Source organism: Microcaecilia unicolor, chromosome 12 (genome assembly GCF_901765095.1).
Source record: "Microcaecilia unicolor chromosome 12, aMicUni1.1, whole genome shotgun sequence".
NCBI classification, from domain to species: Eukaryota; Metazoa; Chordata; class Amphibia; order Gymnophiona; family Siphonopidae; genus Microcaecilia; species Microcaecilia unicolor.
In genome coordinates this window covers 94,923,930-94,949,862 of record NC_044042.1, presented here as the reverse complement: position 1 = coordinate 94,949,862, position 25,933 = coordinate 94,923,930, and the positions used below count along the sequence as shown (strand labels likewise).

Genomic DNA, 25,933 nt, shown 5'->3' with positions numbered 1-25,933 from the left:
TGCATTAGGCTCTGAGGTGTCACCCTTAAGTGCCTCATTTAAGGGCCTGTGCTGCATTCCTAGCAGGCCTGTTGGGCAGAAAATCCAACATGGTCATTGAAGCAGGTGTCTTCCAAATAGCAGTGCACAGCACCTGAGCCAGTGGGCTGCTCCAGTTCTTTTTGCCTTTGGTGTTCTGGGGACTTGAAGCCTGGTCTCTCCCATGATGTGCTGGGGGACCAGAGACCCCAAACAGTCCTTTTTCTCTGTGGCTGGGTATGTTAAGGACTATGGGCAACGGTCTTTTCTTCACTTGTAGGGGAACTGAAGACTTGCTACTGTCTCCTCTTTTGTTCTAGGAGCTGCGAGGGAAAGATGATGATAAAATTTATCGAGGAATCCATAATTATCAGAAATATGTAAAGCCAAAGGACACGTCCATGGGGAACGCCTCCTCTGGAATGGTCAGGTAGGACTGCTGTTCCATCAGTGCTAAGCCGTGTTCTTTTTAATGTTTTTTTGTAATAAGTACAGTATGTTTGTTTCAAAATGTTCTCTCGGTTAGCACAAAAAAAAAAAAAAATCAGAGTCACTGCAGACAGAATAGTGATCACTAAGGTTAGTGTGCTAAATTGACAAATTATAGAATAACTAGGAAAGAAGGCCCGTTTCTCAGAGCAATGAAACGGGCGCTAGCTTTTTTTTTTTTGGGGGGGGGGGTGAGTCACATACAGAGAACAGTGGCGATTTTCCTGGGCCGCCCCATGGCTCGTCGCCGTTGTAGCTGGTTCGTGCGCCACCGCAGTTGTTAGCGTTGTCGTAGCTCTGTGTGGGTGGCGATTTTCCTGGGCCGCCCTCGATGTCATCGCGTTATGACGCGAGGGCGGAGCACAGGTACAGTAATAAAACTCACCCTCAACGTTTGCTCCGCCCTTAGTGTCATGACGTTTGACGCGAGGGCGGGGCCCGGTGGCTTCACCACCACGAACCTTCGAACCTGAAGGAACTGAAGTCAGTAGCTTGGCTTCACTGACGTCAGTGTCCTCAGAACGTTGAGGGTGAGTTTTATTCTCCGAGGACAAGCAGGCTGCTTGTTCTCACTGATGGGTGACGTCCACGGCAGCCCCTCCAATCGGAAAACTTCACTAGCAAAGTCCTTTGCTAGCCCTCGCGCGCCCGCGCGCACCGCGCATGCCGCGGCCGTCTTCCCGCCCGAAACCGGCTCGAGCCGGCCAGTCTTCTTTTGTCCGCACTCGGTACGGTCGTGTTTTCGCCGTGTCGAGCCCCGGAAAGTCGACCTCGCGCGTCCAATTGTTTTTGAACGTGTTTTTTTCCTTCGGGAAAGCTTTGTCCTAGTCGGGAAGTGCTCCGGAAACCCCCCGCCGGGTTTCGTGTAAATCCTCCCCGTACTTCCAGCTTTTTTTGCCCCGGTAAGTTTTCTTTCGTCGTCGGGGTAGGCCTCTTTTCGGCCTCGGTCGAGATTTTTCTCCCTCTAAATTTGGTGCTTCAAATTTCGCCATTTCGGCTTTTGATTTCGCCGGCGTGATTTTTCCGCCCATGACATCGAAGCCTTCCAGCGGCTTCAAGAAGTGCACCCAGTGCGCCCGGGTTATCTCGCTCACTGATCGACACTCGTCGTGTCTTCAGTGTCTGGGGGCCGAGCACCGCCCTCAGAACTGCAGTCTGTGTTCCCTGCTTCAAAGGCGGACTCAGGTAGCGAGACTAGCCCAGTGGAACGTTTTGTTCTCGGGCTCTTCGTCGGCATCGGCACCGGGATCTTCGAGTGCATCGACGTCGTCAGCGTCCAGACATCTTCCTCGGCCGCCCCTGCATCGAGTGCATCGAGGCATCGGGCCTCTGCATCGGCGCCGAGACATCGGATAGCTGCATCGACGTCGGTGGTACCAGGACCTCGTCTGCTGATGTCGTCGGACGGTGGTGCATCGGGTGGAGTGCAGGTGAGGGCTGTCCATTCCCCTGCTGGTGGCGGTGAGCCCTCGGGTGGGTCTCCGCCTACCCTGAGGGCTCCTGCGGTACAGCCCCCCCGAGATCGACCTTCTTCAGTCTCGGCCCCGAGGAAGCGACGGATGGATTCGACGTCCTCCTCGTCGGTGCCGGGGAGCTCCGGTGACATGCTTCGGAAGAAATCGAAAGAAGCATCGACACCGGTCTCCTCCCCGTGTCGGCACCGAGAGCTCTGGGTCGCCGAGGGATTCGGCACCCAGCAGGCATCGGCACCGAGAGGACCCGCTCACCCTCTGTTCAGGAGGTGTCGATGCGCTCCGCTCTGGACAGCCCGGAACAGCCTCCACGCCCGGAACAGGTACTGACGTCGACGCCTGCATCGACCTCTCAGCCTTTCTCTGCAGCCGCTCTAAACGAGAGCCTCCGGGCCGTTCTCCCAGAGATTCTGGGAGAGCTGTTGCGCCCCTACCCCTCCGGTACCGGCGGTGCTTGCGCCACCGGTACCGTTGAGCGTGGCGCCGGCTGGCCCATCGCCCAGGTTGAGGTCCCCAACGTCGGTACCGCATGCGGTACCGACCGCGGCCACCTCCCAGGAAGGCTCCCCGACTACGTCGGCCGGAGGGAGCTTCGCCGATGCGGGCGAGGGAGTCTACCTCTCGACGCCCCCATCGTGGACGGGGTTCCACGGAGTCGAGCAGGGCGAGGTTGCAGACACAGGTCCGTGAACTTGTGTCTGACACCGAGGGTGAGGCCTCGTGGGAGGAAGAGGAAGATCCCAGATATTTCTCTGACGAGGAGTCTGAGGGTCTTCCGTCTGATCCCACTCCCTCTCCTGAGAGACAGCTTTCTCCTCCCGAGAGTCTGTCTTTTGCCTCCTTTGTCCGGGAGATGTCTACGGCCATCCCCTTCCCGGTGGTTGTGGAGGACGAGCCCAGGGCTGAAATGTTTGAGCTCCTGGACTATCCTTCTCCACCTAAGGAAGCGTCCACTGTTCCCTTGCACCATGTCCTGAAGAAGACATGCTTGCGAACTGGACAAGCCATTAACTAATCCCCACATTCCCAAGAAGATCGAGTCCCAGTACCGGATCCATGGGGACCCAGAGCTGATGCGCACTCAGTTGCCTCATGACTCTGGAGTTGTGGATTTGGCCCTAAAGAAGGCTAAGAGTTCTAGGGAACATGCTTCGGCGCCCCCGGGCAAGGACGCTAGAACCTTAGACTCCTTTGGGAGGAAGGCCTACCATTCCTCTATGCTCGTGTCCAAGATCCAGTCTTACCAGCTCTACACGAGCATACACATGCGGAATAATGTGCTGGCAGTTGGCGGGCTTGGTTGATGCTCTTCCCCCTGAGCAAGCCAAGCCTTTTCAGGAGGTGGTCAGGCAGCTGAAGGCGTGCAGAAAATTCCTGGCCAGAGGAGTTTATGACACTTTTGATGTTGCGTCCAGGGCCGCTGCTCAAGGTGTGGTGATGCGCAGGCTCTCATGGCTGCGTGCCGCCGACCTGGAGAATAGAATCCAGCAGCGGATTACGGACTTGCCTTGCCGTGCGGATAACATTTTTGGCGAAAAAGTCGAGCAGGTGGTAGAGTCTCTCCACCAGCGGGACACCGCATTCGACAAGTTCGCCCGCCGGCAGCCTTCAGCTTCTACCTCTACAGGTAGACGATTTTTTCGGGGGAAGGAAGACTGTTCCCTATACTTCTGGCAAGCGTAGGTACAATCCTCCTTCCCGACAGCCTGCGGCCCAGGCTAAGCCCCAGCGCGCTCGCTCTCGTCAGCAGCGTGCGAATCAGCAAGGCCCCGCGGCTCCCCAGCAAAAGCAAGGGGCGAGCTTTTGACTGGCTCCAGCAGAGCATAGCCGACATCCAAGTGTCAGTGCCGGGCGACCTGCCTGTCGGAGGGAGGTTGAAAGCTTTTCACCAAAGGTGGCCTCTCATAACCTCCGATCAGTGGGTTCTCCAAATAGTCCGGCAAGGATACACCCTCAATTTGGCCTCTCAACCTCCAAATTGTCCACCGGGAGCTCAGTCCTACAGCTTCCAGCACAAGCAGGTACTTGCAGAGGAACTCTCCGCTCTTCTCAGCGCCAATGCGGTCGAGCCCGTGCCATCCGGGCAAGAAGGGCTGGGGTTCTATTCCAGGTACTTCCTTGTGGAAAAGAAAACAGGGGGGATGCGTCCCATCCTAGACCTAAGGGCCCTGAACAAATATCTCGTAAAAGAAAGTTCAGGATGCTTTCCCTGGGCACCCTTCTCCCCATGATTCAGCAAAACGATTGGCTATGCTCTCTGGACTTGAAGGATGCCTACACACACATCCCGATACTGCCAGCTCACAGACAGTATCTGCGATTTCAGCTGGGCGCACGCCACTTCCAGTACTGTGTGCTACCCTTTGGGCTCGCCTCTGCGCCCAGGGTGTTCACAAAGTGCCTAGCTGTGGTAGCAGCGGCGCTTCGCAGGCTGGGAGTGCACGTGTTCCCATATCTCGACGATTGGCTGGTGAAGAACACATCCGAGGCAGGAGCCCTGCAGTCCATGCAGATGACTATTCGCCTCCTGGAGCTACTGGGGTTTGTGAATAAATTACCCAAAGTCCCATCTTCTCCCAGTGCAGAAACTCGAATTCATCGGAGCCCTGCTGGATTCTCGGACGGCTCGCGCCTATCTCCCAGAGGCGAGGGCCAACAACTTGTTGTCCCTCGTCTCGCGGGTGCGAGCGTCCCAGCAGATCACAGCTCGGCAGATGTTGAGATTGCTGGGCCACATGGCTTCCACAGTTCATGTGACTCCCATGGCCCGCCTTCACATGAGATCTGCTCAATGGACCCTAGCCTCCCAGTGGTATCAGGCCGCCGGGGGTCTAGAGGACGTGATCCACCTGTCCACGAGTTTTCTCGAATCCCTGTATTGGTGGACGATTTGCTCCAATTTGACTCTGGGACGTCCCTTCCAAATTCCTCAGCCTCAAAAAGTGCTGACCACGGATGCGTCTCTCCTGGGATGGGGAGCTCATGTCGATGGGCTTCACACCCAAGAAAGCGATCTACAGATCAATCTTCTGGAGTTGCGAGCGATCTGGAACGCTCTGAAGGCTTTCAGAGATCGGCTGTCCCATCAAATTATCCAAATTCAGACAGACAATCAGGTTGCCATGTACTATGTCAACAAGCAGGGGGGCACCGGATCTCGCCCCCTGTGTCAGGAAGCCGTCAGCATGTGGCTCTGGGCTCGCCGTCAAGGCATGGTGCTCCAAGCCACATATCTGGCAGGCGTAAACAACAGTCTGGCCGACAGGTTGAGCAGGATTATGCAACCTCACGAGTGGTCGCTCAATTCCCGTGTGGTGCGACAGATCTTCCAGGCGTGGGGCACCCCCCTGGTGGATCTCTTCGCATCTCAAGTGAACCACAAGGTCCCTCAGTTCTGTTCCAGGCTTCAGGCCCACGGCAGACTGGCGTCGGATGCCTTCCTCCTGGATTGGGGGGAAGGTCTGCTGTATGCTTATCCTCCCATTCCTCTGGTGGGGAAGACTTTGTTGAAACTCAAGCAAGACCGACGGCACCATGATTCTGATTGCTCCCTTTTGGCCGCGTCAGATCTGGTTCCCTCTTCTTCTGGAGTTATCCTCCGAAGAACCGTGGAGATTGGAGTGTTTTCCGACCCTCATCACGCAGGACGAAGGGGCTCTTCTGCATCCCAACCTCCAGTCCCTGGCTCTCACGGCCTGGATGTTGAGGGCGTAGACTTTGCCTCTTTGGGTCTGCCAGAGGGTGTCTCCCGCATCTTGCTTGCTTCCAGGAAAGACTCCACTAAGAGAAGTTACTTCTTTCATTGGAGGAGGTTTGCCGTCTGGTGTGACAGCAAGGCCCTAGATCCTCGCTCTTGTCCTACACAGACCCTGCTTGAATACCTTCTCCACTTGTCTGAGTCTGGTCTGAAGACCAACTCCGTAAGGGTTCACCTTAGTGCAATCAGTGCATACCATTACCAAGTGGAAGGTAAGCCGATCTCAGGACAGCCTTTAGTTGTTCGCTTCATGAGAGGTTTGCTTTTGTCAAAGCCCCCTGTCAAGCCTCCTACAGTGTCATGGGATCTCAATGTCGTTCTCACCCAGCTGATGAAACCTCCTTTCGAGCCACTGAATTCCTGCCATCCGAAGTACTTGACCTGGAAGGTCATTTTCTTGGTGGCAGTTACCTCGGCTCGTAGAGTCAGTGAGCTTCAGGCCCTGGTAGCCCAGGCCCCTTACACCAAATTTCATCACAACAGAGTAGTCCTCCGCACTCACCCTAAGTTTCTGCCAAAGGTTGTGTCGGAGTTCCATCTGAACCAGTCAATTGTCTTGCCAACATTCTTTCCCCGTCCTCATTCCTGCCCTGCTGAACGTCAGCTGCACACATTGGACTGCAAGAGAGCATTGGCCTTCTATCTGGAGCGGACACAGCCCACAGACAGTCCGCCCAATTGTTTGTTTCTTTTGATCCCAACAAGAGGGGAGTGGCTGTAGGGAAACGCACCATATCCAATTGGCTAGCAGATTGCATTTCCTTCACTTACGCCCAGGCTGGGCTGGCTCTTGAGGGTCATGTCACGGCTCATAATGTTAGAGCCATGGCAGCGTCGGTAGCCCACTTGAAGTCAGCCACCATGGAGGAAATTTGCAAAGCTGCGACGTGGTCATCTGTCCACACATTCACATCTCATTACTGTCTGCAGCAGGATACCCGACGTGACAGTCGGTTCGGGCAGTCAGTTCTTCAGAACCTGTTGGGCTTTAGGATCCAACTCCACCCCCCGAGGGCCCTGTTTGTTCTGTTCCAGGCTACACTCTCAGTTAGTTGGTAAATTTTTTAGGTCAATCTCAGTTATGTCCTCGCCGTTGCGAGGCCCAATTGACCAATGTTGTTGTTTTGAGTGAGCCTGGGGGCTAGGGATACCCCATCAGTGAGAACAAGCAGCCTGCTTGTCCTCGGAGAAAGCGAATGCTACATACCTGTAGAAGGTATTCTCCGAGGACAGCAGGCTGATTGTTCTCACAAACCCGCCCGCCTCCCCTTTGGAGTTGTGTCTTCCCTTGAAGTGTATTGTCTTGCTACATACTGGACTGGCCGGCTCGAGCCGGTTTCGGGCGGGAAGACGGCCGCGCATGCGCGGTGCGCGCGGGCGCGCGAGGGCTAGCAAAGGACTTTGCTAGTGAAGTTTCCGATTGGAGGGGCTGCCGTGGACGTCACCCATCAGTGAGAACAATCAGCCTGCTGTCCTCGGAGAATACCTTCTACAGGTATGTAGCATTCGCTTTATAGTAGATGTATATATTACCATTTTTGCTCAGTTATGGGGTCTTTTTCCTTTTTTGTAAATATCTTTATTGAAACAGGGTTAACGCATACCAACAGGTATTAATATTTCTTATAAGTAGGGGCTTCCAGATTCAGTTTCCCTTTCCCAAAGTGACTGAAATTAGTTTGCTTTCTGTGTTTCTACCTTCTTAGCTATTTGACCTTCTACAGCAGGAGCAGGACTGTTTTATGAACACTTGCCCCAGTAATGAGAACATGGAGACAGAGCTATGGCATACTAGAACCAGGGATGATTTATATCTCCAATAGGTACATTGAAAGATGGTGGTGCCCAAGCTTTTGCCTTGAATAAAGAAAGCACATACTGTACACTTTTTTTGGCCTGGAGAAACCTGTGGTGTTTCATTTTTCTGTTGTGCTTGGGCCAAAGTCAGGCAGACATTTTGAGGAGAGGACACTCTGGTGGTCCCCAACTAAAACCAAAAACAAACCTACTCTGTTGCTGGGAGGGTCCTCTGGCAGAGCTCTGGTTAAGGACTTGGAGTGAAGGCCTAGGATCATTGCACATGTCCCTTCCTCTTGCAGGCTGGCAGAAGAGGTACCTTTTCTGGTCTGCACCTGCACCTGCACAGAGAACAGTCATAGGTTGGATGTTACCTATAGTCCATTAAGTGGAAATATATGACCAGAGTGATTGCTTGTCAAGATCCATGATTCATTTTCATCCAGCTAGACCAATCCAAACCAGTAGATTATGTCCAGCAGATGGAGGAAGAAGAAAATTTACAGTGACACCCATTTGCATGAACATAAGTGCAGAAGAAATTTAATGTGGACAAATGCAAAGTGATGCACTTTGGGAAGAATAATCCAAATCATAGTTACCTGATTCTAGGGTCCACCTTGGGGGTCAGCACCCAAGAAAAAGATCTAGTTGTCGTTGTAGACAATATGCTGAAATCTGCTCAGTGTGTGGCGGCAGCCAAAAAAGCAAACAGGATGCTAGGAATTATTAGGAAAGGGATGGTGAATAATGCTTTTGTATTGCTCCATGGTGTGACCTCACCTGAAGTATTGTGTTCAATTCTGGTTGCCGTATCTCAAAAAAGATATAGCAGAATTAGAAAAGGTTCAAAGAAGAGCGACCAAAATGATAAAGGGGTTGGCACTCACTTTGGTAAAGTCTATTGACTAGCTGCAGGCTACATCTATGATGTCACTGGAATCTGTCAGTTTTCCTCTACCTTCCATTTGCTGGTTGGGGGACATAACCCACTGGTTTGAACTGGTGTAGCAGGACTCAAGGATGTCTATGTCTACTAAAGCACACTAGTAAATGGACTTAGTGTGTGCTAACATGGGACATTCTCACACACTAAGCCCATTTCTAGTGCACCTAGGAAATACGGGAATGTTCAGGATTTCTCTTTTAGGTTCCCACATTGTGTACAGGCTCCCACATTGTGTACAGGCTAACCAGTTAGCACACGGTATTTAGAACCTGCTAGCTGGATAACGTGTCCACGCCCATTCTACTACTACTACTTATCATTTCTATAGCGCTACTAGATGTACGCAGCGCTGTACACTGAACATGTAAGAGACAGTCCCTGCTGAACAGACCTTACAATATAATTAAGACAAACTGGACAAATAAGGGATAAAGGTGGGAATGATGAAACAGACATGGGTACTGAACAAGCGAATAGGGGTTAGGAGTTAAAAGCAGCATCAAAAAAGTGAGCTTTTACCCTTAAATTTGAAGTCGGCCAGAGATGGAGCTTGGCCTACTGATTCAGGAAGTCTATAAACAAATTACTACTCTACCTATGAAAAGTTATTCCGTTATTATACTTCCTCTGTGTACATCCATATGCTACACAAGTCGTTATGTTTGAAAATACAAGTGAGATTGAGCCTGCCATGAGTGGGGAAAGCGCGGGGTACAAATGTAATAAAAAATAAAAATGCTACCAATAATAAAGAACAACATGAATGCAGCAGCTCATAGGTTTGTTTGCTCTGTTTTGAGTGTATGGTGACGGCCGTGCAAGGAAGGGGAAACGGAGACTACCTGTCTTCAGCTCTCTCCCTCCCGTGCACTCTCCTCCAGCCCTGGATGTCCTCCCCACACATACCTGGCATCACCCTGGTGGTCTAGTGGCTTGCTTGAAGTCTCGGCAACCATCTTAAGTAAGTGGCGGTGAAAGGATCGGTGGCAGCAGGCAGGAAAGCAGGGGGACCTTTCCTGATCCGAAGCAAGCCACTAGACCACCAGGGTGATGCCAGGTATGTATGGGGAGGGCGGGAGGCGAGGTGGAGGGAGGGAGGGAGTTGAAGACAGGGCAGTCTCTGTTTTCCCTTCCGTTTCACGGGAACGCCGCAGGACCCGGGTCCATCCCCACCGGATCCCCGCGGTCCTGGAGGGGATCCCCGCGGTATACACGGGAATGGTTTCAGATGGAGAAAGAGATTGGGAAGGGACAGTATCAAAAAAGAAATTGTATTGGAGTCATTGGGAATAGCAGGAAGAAAATTAAAACTTGTAGGTGTGTGGCATCTCTAGGTTTCAGGTGGAAGCACTAGGCACCTGGAGCGGAGGCCCTGGGTGGTTGGTGGTGGACCTGGGAGTCACCTCGGAGAAGGTCTGGGAGGATATGTAGATGGGCTGTAAGCCCTCCACAGCACCTGGAAGGTAGCTGGTGGAAGCACTAGGAACCTGGAGCGGTGGACCTGGGAGTCATCCAAGGGATGGCTGGGATTCTCCACCCCTGACACGCACCCTCCAGAAAAGTAACGCAAAAAAAAAACTGACCACCATGCGCTTAGCACATACAAACAGCTTGCTACCACAAATGCTTTAATGCTTTCTTGTGGTAAGTGTTTTTGTATCCGCCAAGCACGCGCTAGGGTTACCATATTTTAGTAGACATACCCCTAAATTCCAGCGCATTGAGTATCCTCTCTTAAAGTCCAGATTCAGATATGAAACCTTACAGCACACTTACTGGTTTATATTTGGTGCCATTAATATTGTTTCCTTGTCATTATGGAGTTAGGAGATGATATTTCATGTTTTTGCTAGTTCAACAGTCTTCACTTAAAACGTGTGTAAAGCCCCCATATTCATGTATTAGGCTCCCTCTATAATGTCATTAATCTTCTGTGCAGCACTCTTTTTTTTTTTTTTTTTTTTTTTTATGGTGAAATTTTTTTTATAAAGAAATAAACCCATAGATAAAAGCAACAAAACTTATGTATGAATGTTGCACCGACAAACAATATTTCAGTCTTGGAACTCTTCTTATGAAGTATTGATTTCTTGCTGTACACAGGAAGGGACCAATCCGAGCCCCCGAACATTTGCGGTCCACAGTGAGGTGGGACTACCAGCCAGACATTTGCAAAGATTATAAGGAGACTGGATTCTGTGGCTTTGGAGGTGAGGAATGATTTAATCTGTTTCAAATTTGTGAAAAGAGAAGGAACTGGAGGCCCTGTAACCATGCTTTCTGCTCTGGAAAAATAGCTTCACTTTGCCATTTCTGATTTCTCCTCTAGACAGCTGTAAATTCCTGCATGACAGATCAGACTACAAACATGGCTGGCAAATTGAACGAGAGCTGGATGAAGGTCGCTATGGAGTGAATGGTATGCAAATTTTTTCACCAATACTGATGTGTTCTGCATTGTACACTGCTGATTTTTTTTTTAAATTTCATATTTATTAATTTTTTACATTTACATATTTAAAACATAAATGTCTTGGAAATCCAGAAAAAAAATAAAGAATTATATAAATAACATATTTTACATATAGTAAATATATTATTGAAATATACTATTAATTTAGTCCCCTAAATCAAAATCAAAAACTTGAATCAAGATACTAGGATAATCAACAGAAGAAAAAAAAAAAGTAATCAAATTACAGAGCAGTTAGGGACAACAGTAGCCGACAGCTGACTTTACAGCATATTTCTTATGAGATTGTTTCCAGGGGTCTATTCCTTTTTTTCTTTAAGTTCAATGAATTCCAACAACTTTTTGGGGGTATAAAATACATAATTAACAGATTCTAAGGATATACAACATCTGCAAGGAAATTTTAACACAAAAAGACCACCTAAATTCAAAATCCTTGATTTATACAAAATAAATTCTTTTCTCCTTTTTTGCGTATTTCTTGCAATGTCTGGAAAAATTTGAATCTTACCCCCAAGAAAAAAGGTCATTTAAATGACGAAAATATAGTCGAAATATTTTGTTTTTGTCTGGTTCCAAGGCAAATGTGACAAGTAACGTTGTTCTTTGTTACAATCTCAAGAGAGTTTTCCAAAAAATCTGTTAGATTAAGATTAGGATTATCTTGAGTTAATCCTTTGGAACCCTTTATTTCCTGATAGATTCTGGGCCCTCGTTATGGGCGGAAAGCCCTCCTCTGGGATCTCCAGTATTTCTCTAAATATTTCTGAGCATGTCGGCTGCGGGTACAGTGGACATTTTGGAAAATTTAAGATTCTTAAATTATTCCTACGAGCGGTGTTTTCCAAATATTCAATTTTTGTTTCTTGGATCTCTCTTTCTCTAATTAATTCTGATGTAACATTTTGTAATTTATCTAGTTCCCTTCAACTTATCATTTTTTCCCCAATTTGCTCTTGAAGTTTAACAGACAAATCCTGATGTCCTTGTTTTAACTCGGAAATTTCGTTTTTCATTAAAGTATTCATCTGTAGTAATGCAGTACTTACACCCTGTATTGCGTCCCATAAGGTCTCCAGTGTGACTACAGCTGGTCTTCTAATTTCTCCAGTATTCCCCGGCGTTAACCTCCCAGGAGTAGAAGAACAGGGTTGACTCTGTCCCTGTGCGACGTTTCACTTCCTGGGGTTGAAGATCCCTGGGTCCTCCTACCACAGTAATGGTAGTGTTCTCCTCATTCTCTGTGGCCCCCCATGGAGAAAATTCGAGGCCGAGTTGCTGGGGCGCTGTAAGCGAGGGAGGACTCAACGAAACTCCCTCTATGCTGCGCTCCGCCCCCGAAAGAGCAGGGCTTGATCGCAAGCAGGATCCCGCTGAACCTGGGAAGCGATACCAAAGCTGTCGAGGGTCGTCTGGCGGGTAGATGGCGTCAAGTGCGGGACCATGGAGGTAGGTGCCGCAGTTTTCCCCTTCCGCTTACCCATTTCTCGAATAGTAAACGGGAGCCCACACGGCAGATTAATCGACAGCCTGCAGAGCGTCGCTTCCACACCACTGCTCAAAATCGCCATCTTGATTCCCCTTGATTTTTTTTTTTTTAATCCATAATTCCTCCTCCTCCTTTCTGCGTCTAGCACAGTCAGAAGCAGTATTGAAATTTGGAGTCATTAGTTTGTCTACCTGGAGACTTTTCCCCGTTATTTTATATTCTCCCTTTGTTCAGAGTCCTTTCAGTGTACTTTATACTCCATTTGTTTTGCATTAGCTGCAGCCATCGGACAAGAAAACAAGATACAGGAGATTAATAAAGGAGATCAGAGCTTCAAAGCCACAAACTTGTGTTCTTACTCACATTTTCATCACTATTAAGATATAAAATAGATAGTCATAAGGATGAAATGAGGTCCTGGTTTCCTTTTGCCCCTGGTTGATCCTAGCTAGATGGAATTTTGTATGGAAGCTAGAGAGAGTGAAGTATTCTGTAATTCTTAATAGGAGGCAAAAGGATATGATTAGAAATAAGTTTTGATCTCTTGATAAAGGATTTTGTTCTGCTCTTGTCTCCTGAAAGGCTCTCTCTACTCAGGAGATTAGCATGCAGTTAACCAGAGTATAGAACATCACTGTGAAGACTCGGAACTCTTGAACCAAATTTTTAATGCACATCAAACAAAGGAAAATAACTTGCAGTTTTGATGTTGTGCACATGAATCTCTGCAATGCAGAACTGGGAGTCTGTTCTCTACCAACTCATACTGTAACCAGGGAAGCCAGGAAATCTTAGCATTGGCGGACAAGTAGATGCTGTCAATACTTTTAAATGGTAAAAACCTGGTAATTTAAATGGAAAGAGGGAATATGCAACATGGACAGCAAAGTTAGGTTACAGTCCTTAGAAAACCATGCAGCAGTCACACTTTCAAACCCCAAATGAAGAGAAGACGGGCGGGCTCCAGCCCACATACATAGCGACAAGGCCAGCCAATAAGAAAAGTCCCACAAGGCATAGGGAACTGGGACATGTGCTCAGGAAAGGCCTGTTACAGAGCACTGCAGGAAGACTAATATTTGTAGTCCAAAGGCACTTCTTGCCTTCCTTAAAGGCACAAGCAATGTAAACTGTTACAAGCAATGCAATCTGATATAACAATGTCCAACATATCCATATAAAATTAAACATGCCTCCATGAATATGGGGGCAAACACTCCCCGCCTGGTATTGGTAGTTACCACTATTCTCATAAATACCTCAAAAGTCCATGCAAAGTCCATAAATTAAGCTAGATCTTGAAGCTTGCTTGTCTCCGGTTCACTGCTGCGCCAGCAACCTCTCTTGCAGTCTCGCAGGACCTTAAATGAGACATGTCCAGCAATTCTCCTCCCCTCCCCATGTCCAGCGATTCGTTCAAACCCCAGCCCGCCTGTCCGCCCTCAGCTCCCCGACTTTCTGTTCGTGCAACTGTGCTCCCTGCCTTGAAATCTTTAATTTCCATACCCGAAGTTGCGGGGAACCAGCAGTAAGTAAAAGCAGCAGGCAGGCAGGCTTGCCTCCTCGTCCTTCCCTTCCCTCTCAGCGACCACAAGGCGCGCTGCGCGGGGCCCCTTTGAGCACGAGGCCCTATGCGGTTGCAACGCTCACCTCGGCCTAAGACCAGCCCTGGCTGCCCCCCCACCCCCCCACAGCGAGCCGGTATGCTACATTCGGACTATAAGACGCACCCACATTTTCCTCCCAAATTTGGGGGGAAAGAAGTGCGTCTTCTAGTCCGAAAAATACGGTATCTAAATATTTTTTTTTAGTGGTGAATAAATTGAACATTTTGTACATTGTGCACAGCTTGGAGGTTTTTTTTTTTTTTTTTTTTTTTAGATCTATTGCTTCTTTTTCCCATGCTGGATCTTGTAGATTGAATGCCTATTTGTTTTTTTGTGACTCAGTTCACGGCTACTTTATCATCAGGTTCATCTCTTATGTGGGAGTGAGCTTCATAATTGCCGTGGCATCCTTAAAGTTAGATTTCCACCCTCTATACTTTTCTGGGCAGTCATTGAACTGGTAAAGTCCCATCTTTTTGCGAGCCATGTATGTTGTAAAATCTTCTTTCTGAAGTTTCTAGCACACTGGCAGTAGGTGCCTGTGTGCTGGGGTTGGTTTGAAGTCAGGTGTGAAGTATGGCAGGTCAAGTGGCTGTTGCTTAATCACAGGGAATTTTGCAGGGCATAACTGCCCAACTTGTATCTGAGCCCAGTTCCTGGGTAGCACCAGAGTCTGTGGTTGAAATAAAGCGTTTCCTTTAGTGTGCTTTCCTGGAGTGAGAGCTGGTGCTAGTGCATCCGTTTGCATACAAGAGTATGGATCACTGGTGGCGGCTCGCCTACATGGTGTGCTTTACCTTTAGGCTTGCTTTTTTCGGGAAGCGAGACTCGTGTAGAGGAACATGCTTACTCAGAATCTGATGATTCTTCTGAGTCAGACTGTGACTGTGCTTTTGTGAGACAAGGTATGAGCCTTCACATATTCTGCTGTTCACTGGGCAGAATCTTCTGCAATGATGTGGCTGAGCTGACTCTCCCTGCCATCCTGCCTTATTCCTTCAATAGCCTTTACTTGGGCCTCAAGGACAGCTGCTTCTTTCGCCTGCTGGAGCAGCTTCAATGTGATGTATAAAACTCTGCCTTCTTACGTTCAGAGGCAGCAGCAATGGCGGTGGCATTAGCCTCAGCAGTGGCAACAGCAGCAGCCGCATTAGCCTTGGCAGTGGCAACATCCTCGGCAGCTGTTTTCTTTCCCTCTTCTTCTATGTTAAGTTTCTCACGTTCAATAGTGGCCTCTTGTTTGCTATAAAGAATCTTTTATTTGGAAGCCACCACATCCATTTGCAATTTAAGAGCAAGAGAGCTTGTAGTGGACCTGCTAGAATGGCTTGTCCTGTGTGATTTCAGGGACCTAGAACTTCTAGTGCTGCCAGAGTATTGGGGCAGATTCTGCTCTGCAGGGGCTGTGTGTGTTTCTGTGCCTTTAATTACTTCAGACATCATGGTCTAGCATGTGAGGTCCTTGGCCTGCTGTCTCTCCCTTTGGGCCTTGCTGTCTAATGTTGTTTGCCTGTTCAGAAATTCACAATATTGCTGTGATTTCTATTGATATTGCCGATAGGTAGCTTACAGCAGGTCCTCAGCCTGGCTCCCCTTTGGAACTTCATGCATTGCTTGCTGTACTTTGACCCAGAGTTTGTTCAAAAGGGAGACCTATTTTTCTACTTCAGCTTCATACACCTCTCTGGCAAATTGAGGCGGTTTACATATGAAAAAAAAAAATCCAGGAAATAGAAAGGAACGTCATTAATAAAATAGGAAAGAACAATCACACAAAACATACATCCCCATACTACAGTGTTCTAAATCTTACATACCACTTATATATAAAGCATAAAATTGAATCATCCAAACTTAAAAACAATCTACTACCACAGGGACAAACTGTCCTCCAATCCAAAAAGCAAGTTCAAAAAAGTAAGTTTTCAAAGCTTTACGAAAAGAAGAATAAGAAGTGTCCAGCTGGAGATACTGCAGAAGGGAGTTCCATAATGCAAGAGCAAGAAAAAAGAAAGTACGTGCTCTTGTAGACTCCCACCAGGCCCTGGGCCCTATTAGGACTAGAATACTTGTGGGAGTACAGTGCAATCCGCTTAAGTGCAAGGGTCTGGGACCAAAGAAATACATGCAGTTAACCGGAGCGTGCACTTAACCGTTGTGACCCAAAGAAGCTCGAAATCTGATAAACACATGTACTGTTTATTATGTACAGTGTACAGTCTCCGTTAACTGACGTTAGGCTTACTTGAAGTAATCAGTCATAGTCCTCTGTACACTATTGTGTCTGTGAGTTCCATAGACTACGTCTGTTAGACGGTAAAAACTGTCATAGCACTGACATCCAGTGGCCTCCAGATAGGCACGCACGGTGTTGAGACTCTCCAGCGCTCTTGCAAAACTGACAAGAGGTTGTTGAATTTGTCAGCATATGCCTCGCTGCTCATTTCATTATCTGTTTCATCATCAGCTGTTGTTGCGTGCGTGTAGGCGCATATCTCAACATCAGTGCTGTTGGCAGCTGTTTGTAGATCGTAATCAACAGCTACTTAGTGATGAAACTCCTCTTCAGTAACACCGGCTGGGATGTCAATAACCTGTTTATATGTCGCGTTTGCAACAGCTGCATCTGTTTCGTCCCTCTCCACATCCTTAACAAAGCTTGCCCACTTGTAGCAGTTCACAATGGTTGCCTGTGTAACATGATTCCAGGCTTCTTTCTGCATATGCAGGGAATCCAGCAGTGATAGATTACGAGCCAGTTCAACAGCACGTTTATCCTTGCCAGTCTGGCCATCCATAATGCTCATCAGACGACGTAGCACAAGAGCCCGATTAATGTTTTTTGAAATTGGCTATTATGCCCTGATCTATAGGTTGAATCAGAGAAGTAGTGTTTAGTGGCAGGAGGACCACCTTGACATTAGACTGCCTGACATAATCCCTGTGTGCAGCACAATTATCACAAAGCAACAAAATCTGACGCTTTTGTGCCCACATTCTAGTGTCTTAACTTCTTTAGCCACTGCTTCCAAATTTCCCCAGTCATCCATGAATTTGCGTTAGTCTCGTGTGACACAGGAAGTCGCTTAACATTCTTGAAGCAACGGGGGTGTTTGCTCTTTCCAATTACGAATGGCTCCAGCTTCTCACTTCCATCCATATTGCAGCAAAGGAGGATTGTCAGTCGGTCCTTCAACGTTTTACTTCCTGTAGTTTCGGCTTGTTTGAATGCAAGTATTCCATCAGGAATCGCTCGCCAGTAGAGACCGTTTTTGTCAGCATTGAAAATGTCACGAGGTGCAAACTCGTTCAAGATGGTAGGAAGAACTGAAACAACCCAATTTTCAGCACCAAAGTCATCAGTGTCTTGTTTCTCACCATGCTGTTTCTTGAATTTTATGTTGTTCCTCTCCTTCCATCTTTCCAACCATCCAACAGTGGCTTTGAATTCAGTTAGTCCAAGACTTTCAGCTAGCTGATTAGCTTTCTCCATAAGCAGTGGACCACTGACAGGAAACTGTCTGCTCCTGACTTGCGAAAACCACCGAAGAAGAGCATCTTCTACATCCTCAGCTTTTCCTGCCCGTTTTACGTTTCCTGTGTGGATTAGTATTGTTTTGCCAGTCTTCCAGAAGCTGATCTTTCTGCTTCAAGATACGTGAAATTTGACTGGGATTGACCCCATATTCTTTAGCAATAGATGCTTGACTTTGTTTGTTTTCTAATTTTTTAAGAACTTCTATTCGTTCAGCCAGTGTTAAAGTCTTACAGTTGTGCGATGACGACAACTCCATTGTACACTAACAACTTTCTTCAACTTATTCTAACAAATTAACTCTCATTGGTTACCGCCTGTGGCAGGTAACCAATGAGATTTCAAATTTATCACCCCTTTGTCACGTGCCAATCGGCTTCCATATTCCGTGCGTGTGCTTATGCGGAGTCTTTCCTGCAGAGGAGCGGTCTTAAACCATGCATATAAGCGAATCTTGCACTTATCAGTGGTGCGCTAAACCAAAGTTTGTCCCCATTGATGGTGCCAAAAACGGGACTGAAGTACGGCATGCAGTTAAACAGAGCATGCGCTTATCTGACGTGCACTTAAATGGAGTACACTGTATACGGTATTATGAGAGATGACAGATAAGCTGGAGTACTGGTATGCAGTACTTTATGGGTCATAATAAAAATCTTAACTTTGACATGATACGCAATAGGAAGCCAATGTAAGCATTATTTTCCATGAAAAAAGGACCCAGCACTGAAAACCGGTGCAAATATCAGTGAGCTCTAAAGATGCCAACAGATATAGTGGAATTAGAAAAGGTACAGAGAAGGGCGATGAAAATGATAAAGGGGATGGGACGACTTACCTATGAGGAAAGGCTGAAGCATCTAGGGCTCTTCATCATGGAGAAGTGACGGCTGAGGGGAGATATGATGGAGGTCTATAAAGTAATAAGTGGAGTGGAACGGGTAGACGTGAATTGTTTCTTTACTCTTTCCAAAAATACTAGCACTAGGGGGCATTCGATGAAGCTACAAATTTAATATGAATTGGAGAAAATGTTTCTTCGCTTAATGTGTAATTAAACTCTGGAATTTGTTGCCAGAGAATGTGGTAAAGGCGGTTGGTTGGCTTAGCGGGGTTTAAAAAGGGGTCTGGTCGGCTTCCTAAAGGAAAAGTCCATAGACCATTATTAAATTGACTTGGGAAAATCCACTGCTTATTTCTGGGATAAGCATCATAAAATGTTTGGTACATTTTTGGGATATTGCCAGGTATTTGTGACCTGGATTGGCCACTGTTGGAAACAGGATGCTGGGCTCGATGGACCTTTGGTCTTTCCCAGTATGGCAATATTTATGTACTTATGTTTACTCTCTCAAAAAATACAAAGACTAGAGGACGCTCAATGAAGTTACATTGTAATACTTTTAAAACTAATGGGAGAAAATAATTTTTCATTCAATGAATAGTTATGGAACTCATTGCCAGAGGATATGGTTACAGCAGTCAGCATATCTGGGTTTAAAAAAGGTTTGGATAAATCCTGGAGGAAAAGTCCATAATCTTCTATTAAGATAGACATGGGGTAAGCCACTTTTCTGGAATTGGTAGCATGGACTCCTGCTACTTACATCTAGTAGCGCTATAGAAATGATAAGTAGTACATAAGCACCGCCATGCTAGGAAAAGACCAAAGGTCCATCAAGCCCAGCACTCCGTCTCCGACAACGGCCAATCCAGGCCCCAAGAACCTGGCAAAAATCCAAAATGTAATAACGATCAATGGACTTTTCCTTCAGGAATCTATCCAGACCCCATTTAAACTCAGCAAGGCCAGCTGCCGTCACTACCTTCTCCGGCAATGAGTTCCAGAGTCTAACCATGCGCTGAGTAAAGAAAAACTTTTTCCGATTTGTTTTAAACCTACCACATTCTAATTTTATCTTGTGTCCCCTGGTTCTATTATTGTTAGAAAGTGTAAACAAACGCTTCACATCTGTCTGCTCCACCCCACCTCTATCATATCACCCCTCAGCCATCTTTTCTCCAGGCTAAAGAGTCCCAGCCATCTTAACGTCTCCTCATAAGGTAGTCGTCCCATCCCTTTTATCATTTTTGTCGCCCTTCTCTGCACCTTCATCCAGTTCATTTATATCTTTTTTGAGATGAGGCGACCAGAACTGAACACAATACTCCAGGTGCGGTCGCACCATGGAGCGATATAACGCAATTATAACATCTTCATGTTTGTTTTCCATCCCTTTTCTAATAATAGTCAACATTCTGTTTGCCTTCTTAGCCACCGCAGCAGCACATTGAGCTGAAGATTTCAACGTCCTATCCACAATGACTCCCAGATCCCTTTCTCGGTCCTTAACTCCTAAAGCAGAGCCTTGCATAACATAGCTGTAATTTGCACTTGTCAATGTTGAACTTCATCTACCATTTGGACGCCCAATCCCCCAGTCTCATGAATATTTGGGATTCTGTGATTAGCTTTTCATATGTTCTTATGACAATTTGGCCTTTCTCCTGAAGTTTGTGTGTATGTGTTGTTTTTTTTATTGGGGTGGGGGGGGGGGGGGTTAATTAAAACTGAAAAAAAATCAACTTGTGGTGCAGATAGATTTAAGAAACCATGGACCTACAAATTAACATGCATGCGATCAGTGGGGTTACCGGTTGCCTAGCTAGATCCTGGAGCTTACAGACCAGCTCAGAAACCAGTTGCACAGAATGTCCGTCGCCATCTGCTGAAAACAGAGAATGGAGGAGAGCAGATAGTTGCACAATATTCTATATAGGGCAGGGCTTACAACTCTTTTGTCTCTGTGTTGGATAGGGGGGCCTAGCCCACTTGTTCCTCACTGGCCTGTTGGGTAAGAAAACTGATTTCTATCAAGCTGGGGTTGTATGTGGAGGGAGGGGCATTGGAAATAGTTAAACATAATCAGTGGTTTTCTGCTTTAGGAAACCAAGCAAGAAATGGAGTTGGCTGGTGATCAGAGCAGCTTTAAGAATTGAATCTTTTAGGCTGTCTTGGATTCAGATTTACTAATTAAAGGGGAAACAACTTTTTGCCCTTTATGAGTCCCTTTTGTGCATTTTGTGTGTGACCCTTTATATGTTCATAATTTTTACCGTTTACATCCATTTTAAGAATATTAGTATTTCAACATATTGGTGATATTCTTGATCACCACACCGGATGTCACCTTTATGCTTACCATTATTGTTTTTTATGCACTATAACCTAGCATTGTTAATGGTGTTTGTTTGGTATGTTATTTCATTTGGAGTTTTTATTGTTCACACATCACCCCTGACATAGCCTTTTGAGGTGAAACATGGCCACGTTGGCTAACTAAAAATAAATCCGCTCAGCTATCCATTCATCAGTCTGCTTTTCTTGTTTGACATTTTATTTGTGAGCAGATTATTGCCTCTATTGTTTGTCTGCCCATGTTCTTTGACATCCCTGCTGTTTCAACAGAAGTGGCTTCCCCATAGGAAATAAAGGAAGTCTAAATGTTGAGGGGCATCAGTGGTACATGAGAAGTGTGTGTTGGAGGTGAACTAGGCCGTTTAGCTCTTGCACAAATTTGAGTGAAATTTTATGGTGCAAAATTGTTAGGGAAGGAACGGACATGATTTTTATAAGACCAATTCTGCTATAAGAAACTAGGCAGAAAAAGTTATTTCCTGCTGCTTATACCTTATACCTGTCTTATGTTTTTGTTTTCTGCAAGATGATGAGAATTACGAGGTGAGCAGCGATGAGGAAGAGCTACCTTTCAAGTGTTTCATCTGTAGAGATTCCTTTAAGGACCCTGTGGTTACTAAGTAAGTATTTCCATTGGTGCTCAGTAGGACATTTCAGTTCTATGGTATTCAAGTTCACAGGTACCTGAGTAATGCCAACCATTTCTGAACTAATGGAAAATGGGCTCTGATGCACTAGCAGAAAGTATTTTATTTTAAACCATTTATAACCTGCTCTATCTAACAATTCTAGGCAGCTTACAAAATAACAAGGCAACGGGCAATAAAATGAAATTAATATGAGCATAAGAAATAAGCCAAGATAAACTTCAAAATAGTTTAGAGTAATTTGATTTTAGGAAATACATTGCATCCAAGCTGCAAACTATAACTAATTCCAGAACTTTGAAACTCTAGAAACAAACACACAACTTAAACCATGAACTCAAAAACCCTCATTACAAACAAAAAGTCACTTTGATTTAAATGCTAACTTCTAAAGCACTAGAGAGTAAGCTTCCTACTGCCCCCCTACTGACATACATTGAGGCAGGGAAGAATGCTAGCTGTAAGACGTTCGTTGTCCAATCACAAATAATCACATCATCCTCAGCTGATGACAGGATAACCAATCGTGTAGCAAAAACACAACAGTGGATGTCAAAACACAACTCAACAGTGGATGTCAAAACCCAGACGTTGCACATCAAAAAAGGTGTCCAAAAAAAGGAAAACCAAGAAAATTATTCAAAGAAATTTGTTGAATTATAAGAAGGCAGCCCAATGCTTACCCTCTTCCCAAATTTGGCCTAAAGTAGCCAATCCTTTTGCCTCTCACTGTTCATGGACCCTATCCTCTTGCCCTGCTTGAAAGCAGATGATCACACAGCTCTGAATACTGGCCTTACATTAATCCTAAGTTCTCTGTTTCATTACCTTACCCTCATGGTGCGATTCTGGTGTTCACTGGCCACTGTTTTTTTTTTTTTTTTTTTAGTTGTTGTTTTTGTGTTTTTTTACAGATGTAAACATTATTTCTGTGAAAGATGTGCACTTCAGCATTACAGGAAGACTCAGCGTTGCTATGTGTGTGACCAGCAAACCAGTGGTGTTTTCAATCCTGCCAAAGGTATTTTTTTTTTTTTTAATACCAAGAATTCCTGTGTATAGATGGGGAAACATTTTTTTTAAGTATTAGTTTCTTTGGTCCAAACTCCTAGTTTTATATGTGGTAAAGGTATATAGAATTATGGTTAAAAAAATAACTTTAATCATGGCATTTCAAAAGTGAAGTTGTATTCAGTGCATTAAAAAAAAAACCCTCCCCTTCCTTTATTCCATTCATCACCTTCCTCTCAGGTGCGTTAATGCAGCTCAGTTCTTTAAGACAGACTAAATATGATCATCTTAATAAGTCTCCTGGAACACTGAAGGGGTTGCTTTAAGAAGAAACCTTTTTTTTTTTTCTCATCACTTTTGTATGTATTACACATCAAAGTTCAGCATATCAGCAATCCCCTAAACCCATCCCCTCCTGAAATCTTTGCCTAGTTTCAGCTCAGCTTCTTCCTTATCCTCTCACACATAACAACTAGTTAAAGCCTTAACTGTCAACAGGGTCTCCAGAATCGCCCTGGGGAGACTTGTTCAATTGCCATACCCCGATATTTATCCCATATCTTATGAAGAGTCCAATTGTCCATTCTTGATGGTTGTCAATTCTGCCATAAGGTGAAGGTAATCCAGTTTCTTGAGATAGATGGATTTAGAGGGAAGTGATGTGCTCTTCCATGCAGCGTCCAAAGCCAAGCAAGCTGCCCAACTATAATCATCTTTTTATACCAAAGGGTCTATGGTGCAATAAGCAATGTTCTGCCTGCAAGGGATAAGACACCCCAAGCACCTGCTGTGGCAGAAAATGAATATCCTGCCAGTATTTTTGCACAGCAGGACATGTCCACCGTATACGATACATATCTCCTGGAACCCCACATTTTCTCCAACATAATCCCGTTCCTGCTTGATACGTTATGAAACAATTGTTATGGGCTATAGTACCATCGATATAACATTTTATGTCCACTATCTATTAATGTACTAGTAACAGAGGATATTTAAAGCCCATCTCCCATTTCTTTTCCCTCTATTACCTTGCCCAAATGTTTTTCCCATCGTTACATATAGGGAAGTGTGGGGCGAGAAAAACAAGAGTAAAGCCTGATATATTCATGACACAAATCCCTTACCCCCCCCCCCCCCTCCTCCAATTGCTCGTTCTAAAAGTGTCTTGGTTTATTTATTTATTATTGGATTTGTTTACCACCTTTTTAAAGGCATTCACTCAAGGCGGTGTACAGTAAGAATAGATCAAACTTGAGCAATAGGCAATTACAGCAGTAAAAATATTCAAATAACATTAAAAAATATGGCATAGTATAGTACTTACAATGTTGACACAATATGTAATAGAACATTTTAATTGATAGTGAAGGGTATAAGCAAAGATGGAACATATAGATAGGTAAGAGAGTAAGAAGAGTTAGAAAGTAAGGTGACTAACTTAAATAAAGTTGCACATGAGGTCACAGAGATGGTTAAATATTATCTCAGCTAGGGTAGGAGTGGATGAACATATCCCGCTACAGTATGTACAGCCCGAGTCAATCCTTGTGTGTGTGGGTGAGACTGACAAGTTAGTTACTTCTTCCATTAAAGGCCTGGTTGAAGAGCCAAGCTTTCACCTACTTCCTAAAGTAGAAATAGTCTTGTGTTCAGCGGAGCCTTTCAGGCAGTGCATTCCAGAGTGTGGGGGCTACTCCGGAGAAGGCTTGCTTTTGGGTATTATATCGTGTATCTTCTTGTAGAGGGTGTGTGTCCTTGGTGGTGTGTAGAGGATCATCCTTTTCTTCAGGTACTCGGGGCCATTTCCTTTTAGGGCTTTGAAGATCAGACATAAGAGTTTTTTTTTTAATTTAGTCCTGTATTGTACTGGTAAGTTTTTGCAAAAAATATGTGATGTGGTCACATTGCTTGCAACATTCTCTGAGTCTTGCTATAGCATTGTAAACCGACTGGAGCTGGTGCGGCCCTTTGTAGTCAGACCATTGTATAGTGCATTGCAGTAATCCAATCTTGGTGTTATCATGGCATTCACAACTGGGATAAGATTTACCTTCTCGATGTAAGGAGAGAGGCAGCGCAGCTGTCGTAAATAGTATAAGCAGCTCTTGAAGGTTGCTTGGATTTTTGGTATCAGAGTAAATGTTGAATCCAACTGTATTCCAAGGTTCCTGACTTGTGATTTCAGGGGGAGTTTGTACTTCCCAGAAGAGATTTTGATGTAAAGTATGTATCCACTTGTGTTAGGTACCCAGAGAAGCTCATTTTTTTATTGGGTTCAGGCAAAGTTTGTTATGTTTAGCCCATTCTTGAATTGATGTTAGACAGGTAATCAGTTTATTCAAGGCTGTAGGTATTAGACAGGTAATCAGTTTATTCAAGGCTGTAGGTAAGTCAGGTTCAGTGGGTATGAGTAGCTGCACATCATCCGTGTAGATGTAGAACTGAGTGTCCATTGCCTGAATCAGCTCAGCTAGTGGCTTGAGGTAGATATTGAACAGAATAGGTGACAGTATCGATCCTTGTGGTACCCTGCAGGGCAGTGCCCATGGTGGTGATGAGTTGCTGCCATTATGGACTGTTGCCTATCTGATAGATAGGATCTGAACCAGGCAAGTACTAGTACATAAGTACATAAGTAGTGCCATACTGGGAAAGACCAAAGGTCCATCTAGCCCAGCATCCTGTCACCGACAGTGGCCAATCCAGGTCAAGGGCACCTGGCACGCTCCCCAAACGTAAAAACATTCCAGACAAGTTATACCTAAAAATGCGGAATTTTTCCAAGTCCATTTAATAGCGGTCTATGGACTTGTCCTTTAGGAATCTATCTAACCCCTTTTTAAACTCCGTCAAGCTAACCGCCCGTACCACGTTCTCCCGGCAACGAATTCCAGAGTCTAATTACACGTTGGTGAAGAAAAATTTTCTCCGATTCGTTTTAAATTTACCACACGTAGCTTCAACTCATGCCCTCTAGTCCTAGTATTTTTGGATAGCGTGAACAGTCGCTTCACATCCACCGATCCATTCCACTCATTATTTTATACACTTCTATCATATCTCCCTCAGCCGTCTCTTCTCCAAGCTGACAACGCCCTAGCCTTCTCAGCCTCTCTTCATAGGAAAGTCGTCCCATCCCCACTATCATTTTCGTCGCCCTTCGCTGTACCTTTTCCAATTCTACTATATCTTTTTTTGAGATACGGAGACCAGTACTGAACACATACTCCAGGTGCGGTCGCACCATGGAGCGATACAACGGCATTATAACATCCGCACACCTGGACTCCATACCCTTCCTAATAACACCCAACATTCTATTCGCTTTCCTAGCCGCAGCAGCAGCACACTGAGCAGAAGGTTTCAGCGTATCAATCGACGACGACACCCAGATCCCTTTCTTGATCCGTAACTCCTAACGCGGAACCTTGCAAGACGTAGCTATAATTCGGGTTCCTCTTACCCACATGCATCACTTTGCACTTGT

The 25,933-nt window shown here is 45.8% G+C and overlaps 1 protein-coding gene across 2 annotated transcripts in view; it reads left to right on the top strand.

Moving 5' to 3' along the window:
• LOC115482188 (E3 ubiquitin-protein ligase RNF113A-like) overlaps positions 1-25,933 on the top strand; it is a 76,486-nt gene that overhangs the window by 37,604 nt on the left and 12,949 nt on the right. For both annotated transcript variants that reach the window (XM_030221786.1, XM_030221785.1), the window contains exons 5-9: positions 339-448; positions 10,586-10,692; positions 10,812-10,901; positions 21,312-21,405; positions 22,347-22,453. In XM_030221786.1, coding sequence (XP_030077646.1) covers positions 339-448; positions 10,586-10,692; positions 10,812-10,901; positions 21,312-21,405; positions 22,347-22,453 — 508 coding nt within the window. The remainder of the gene's footprint in view (positions 1-338; positions 449-10,585; positions 10,693-10,811; positions 10,902-21,311; positions 21,406-22,346; positions 22,454-25,933) is intronic.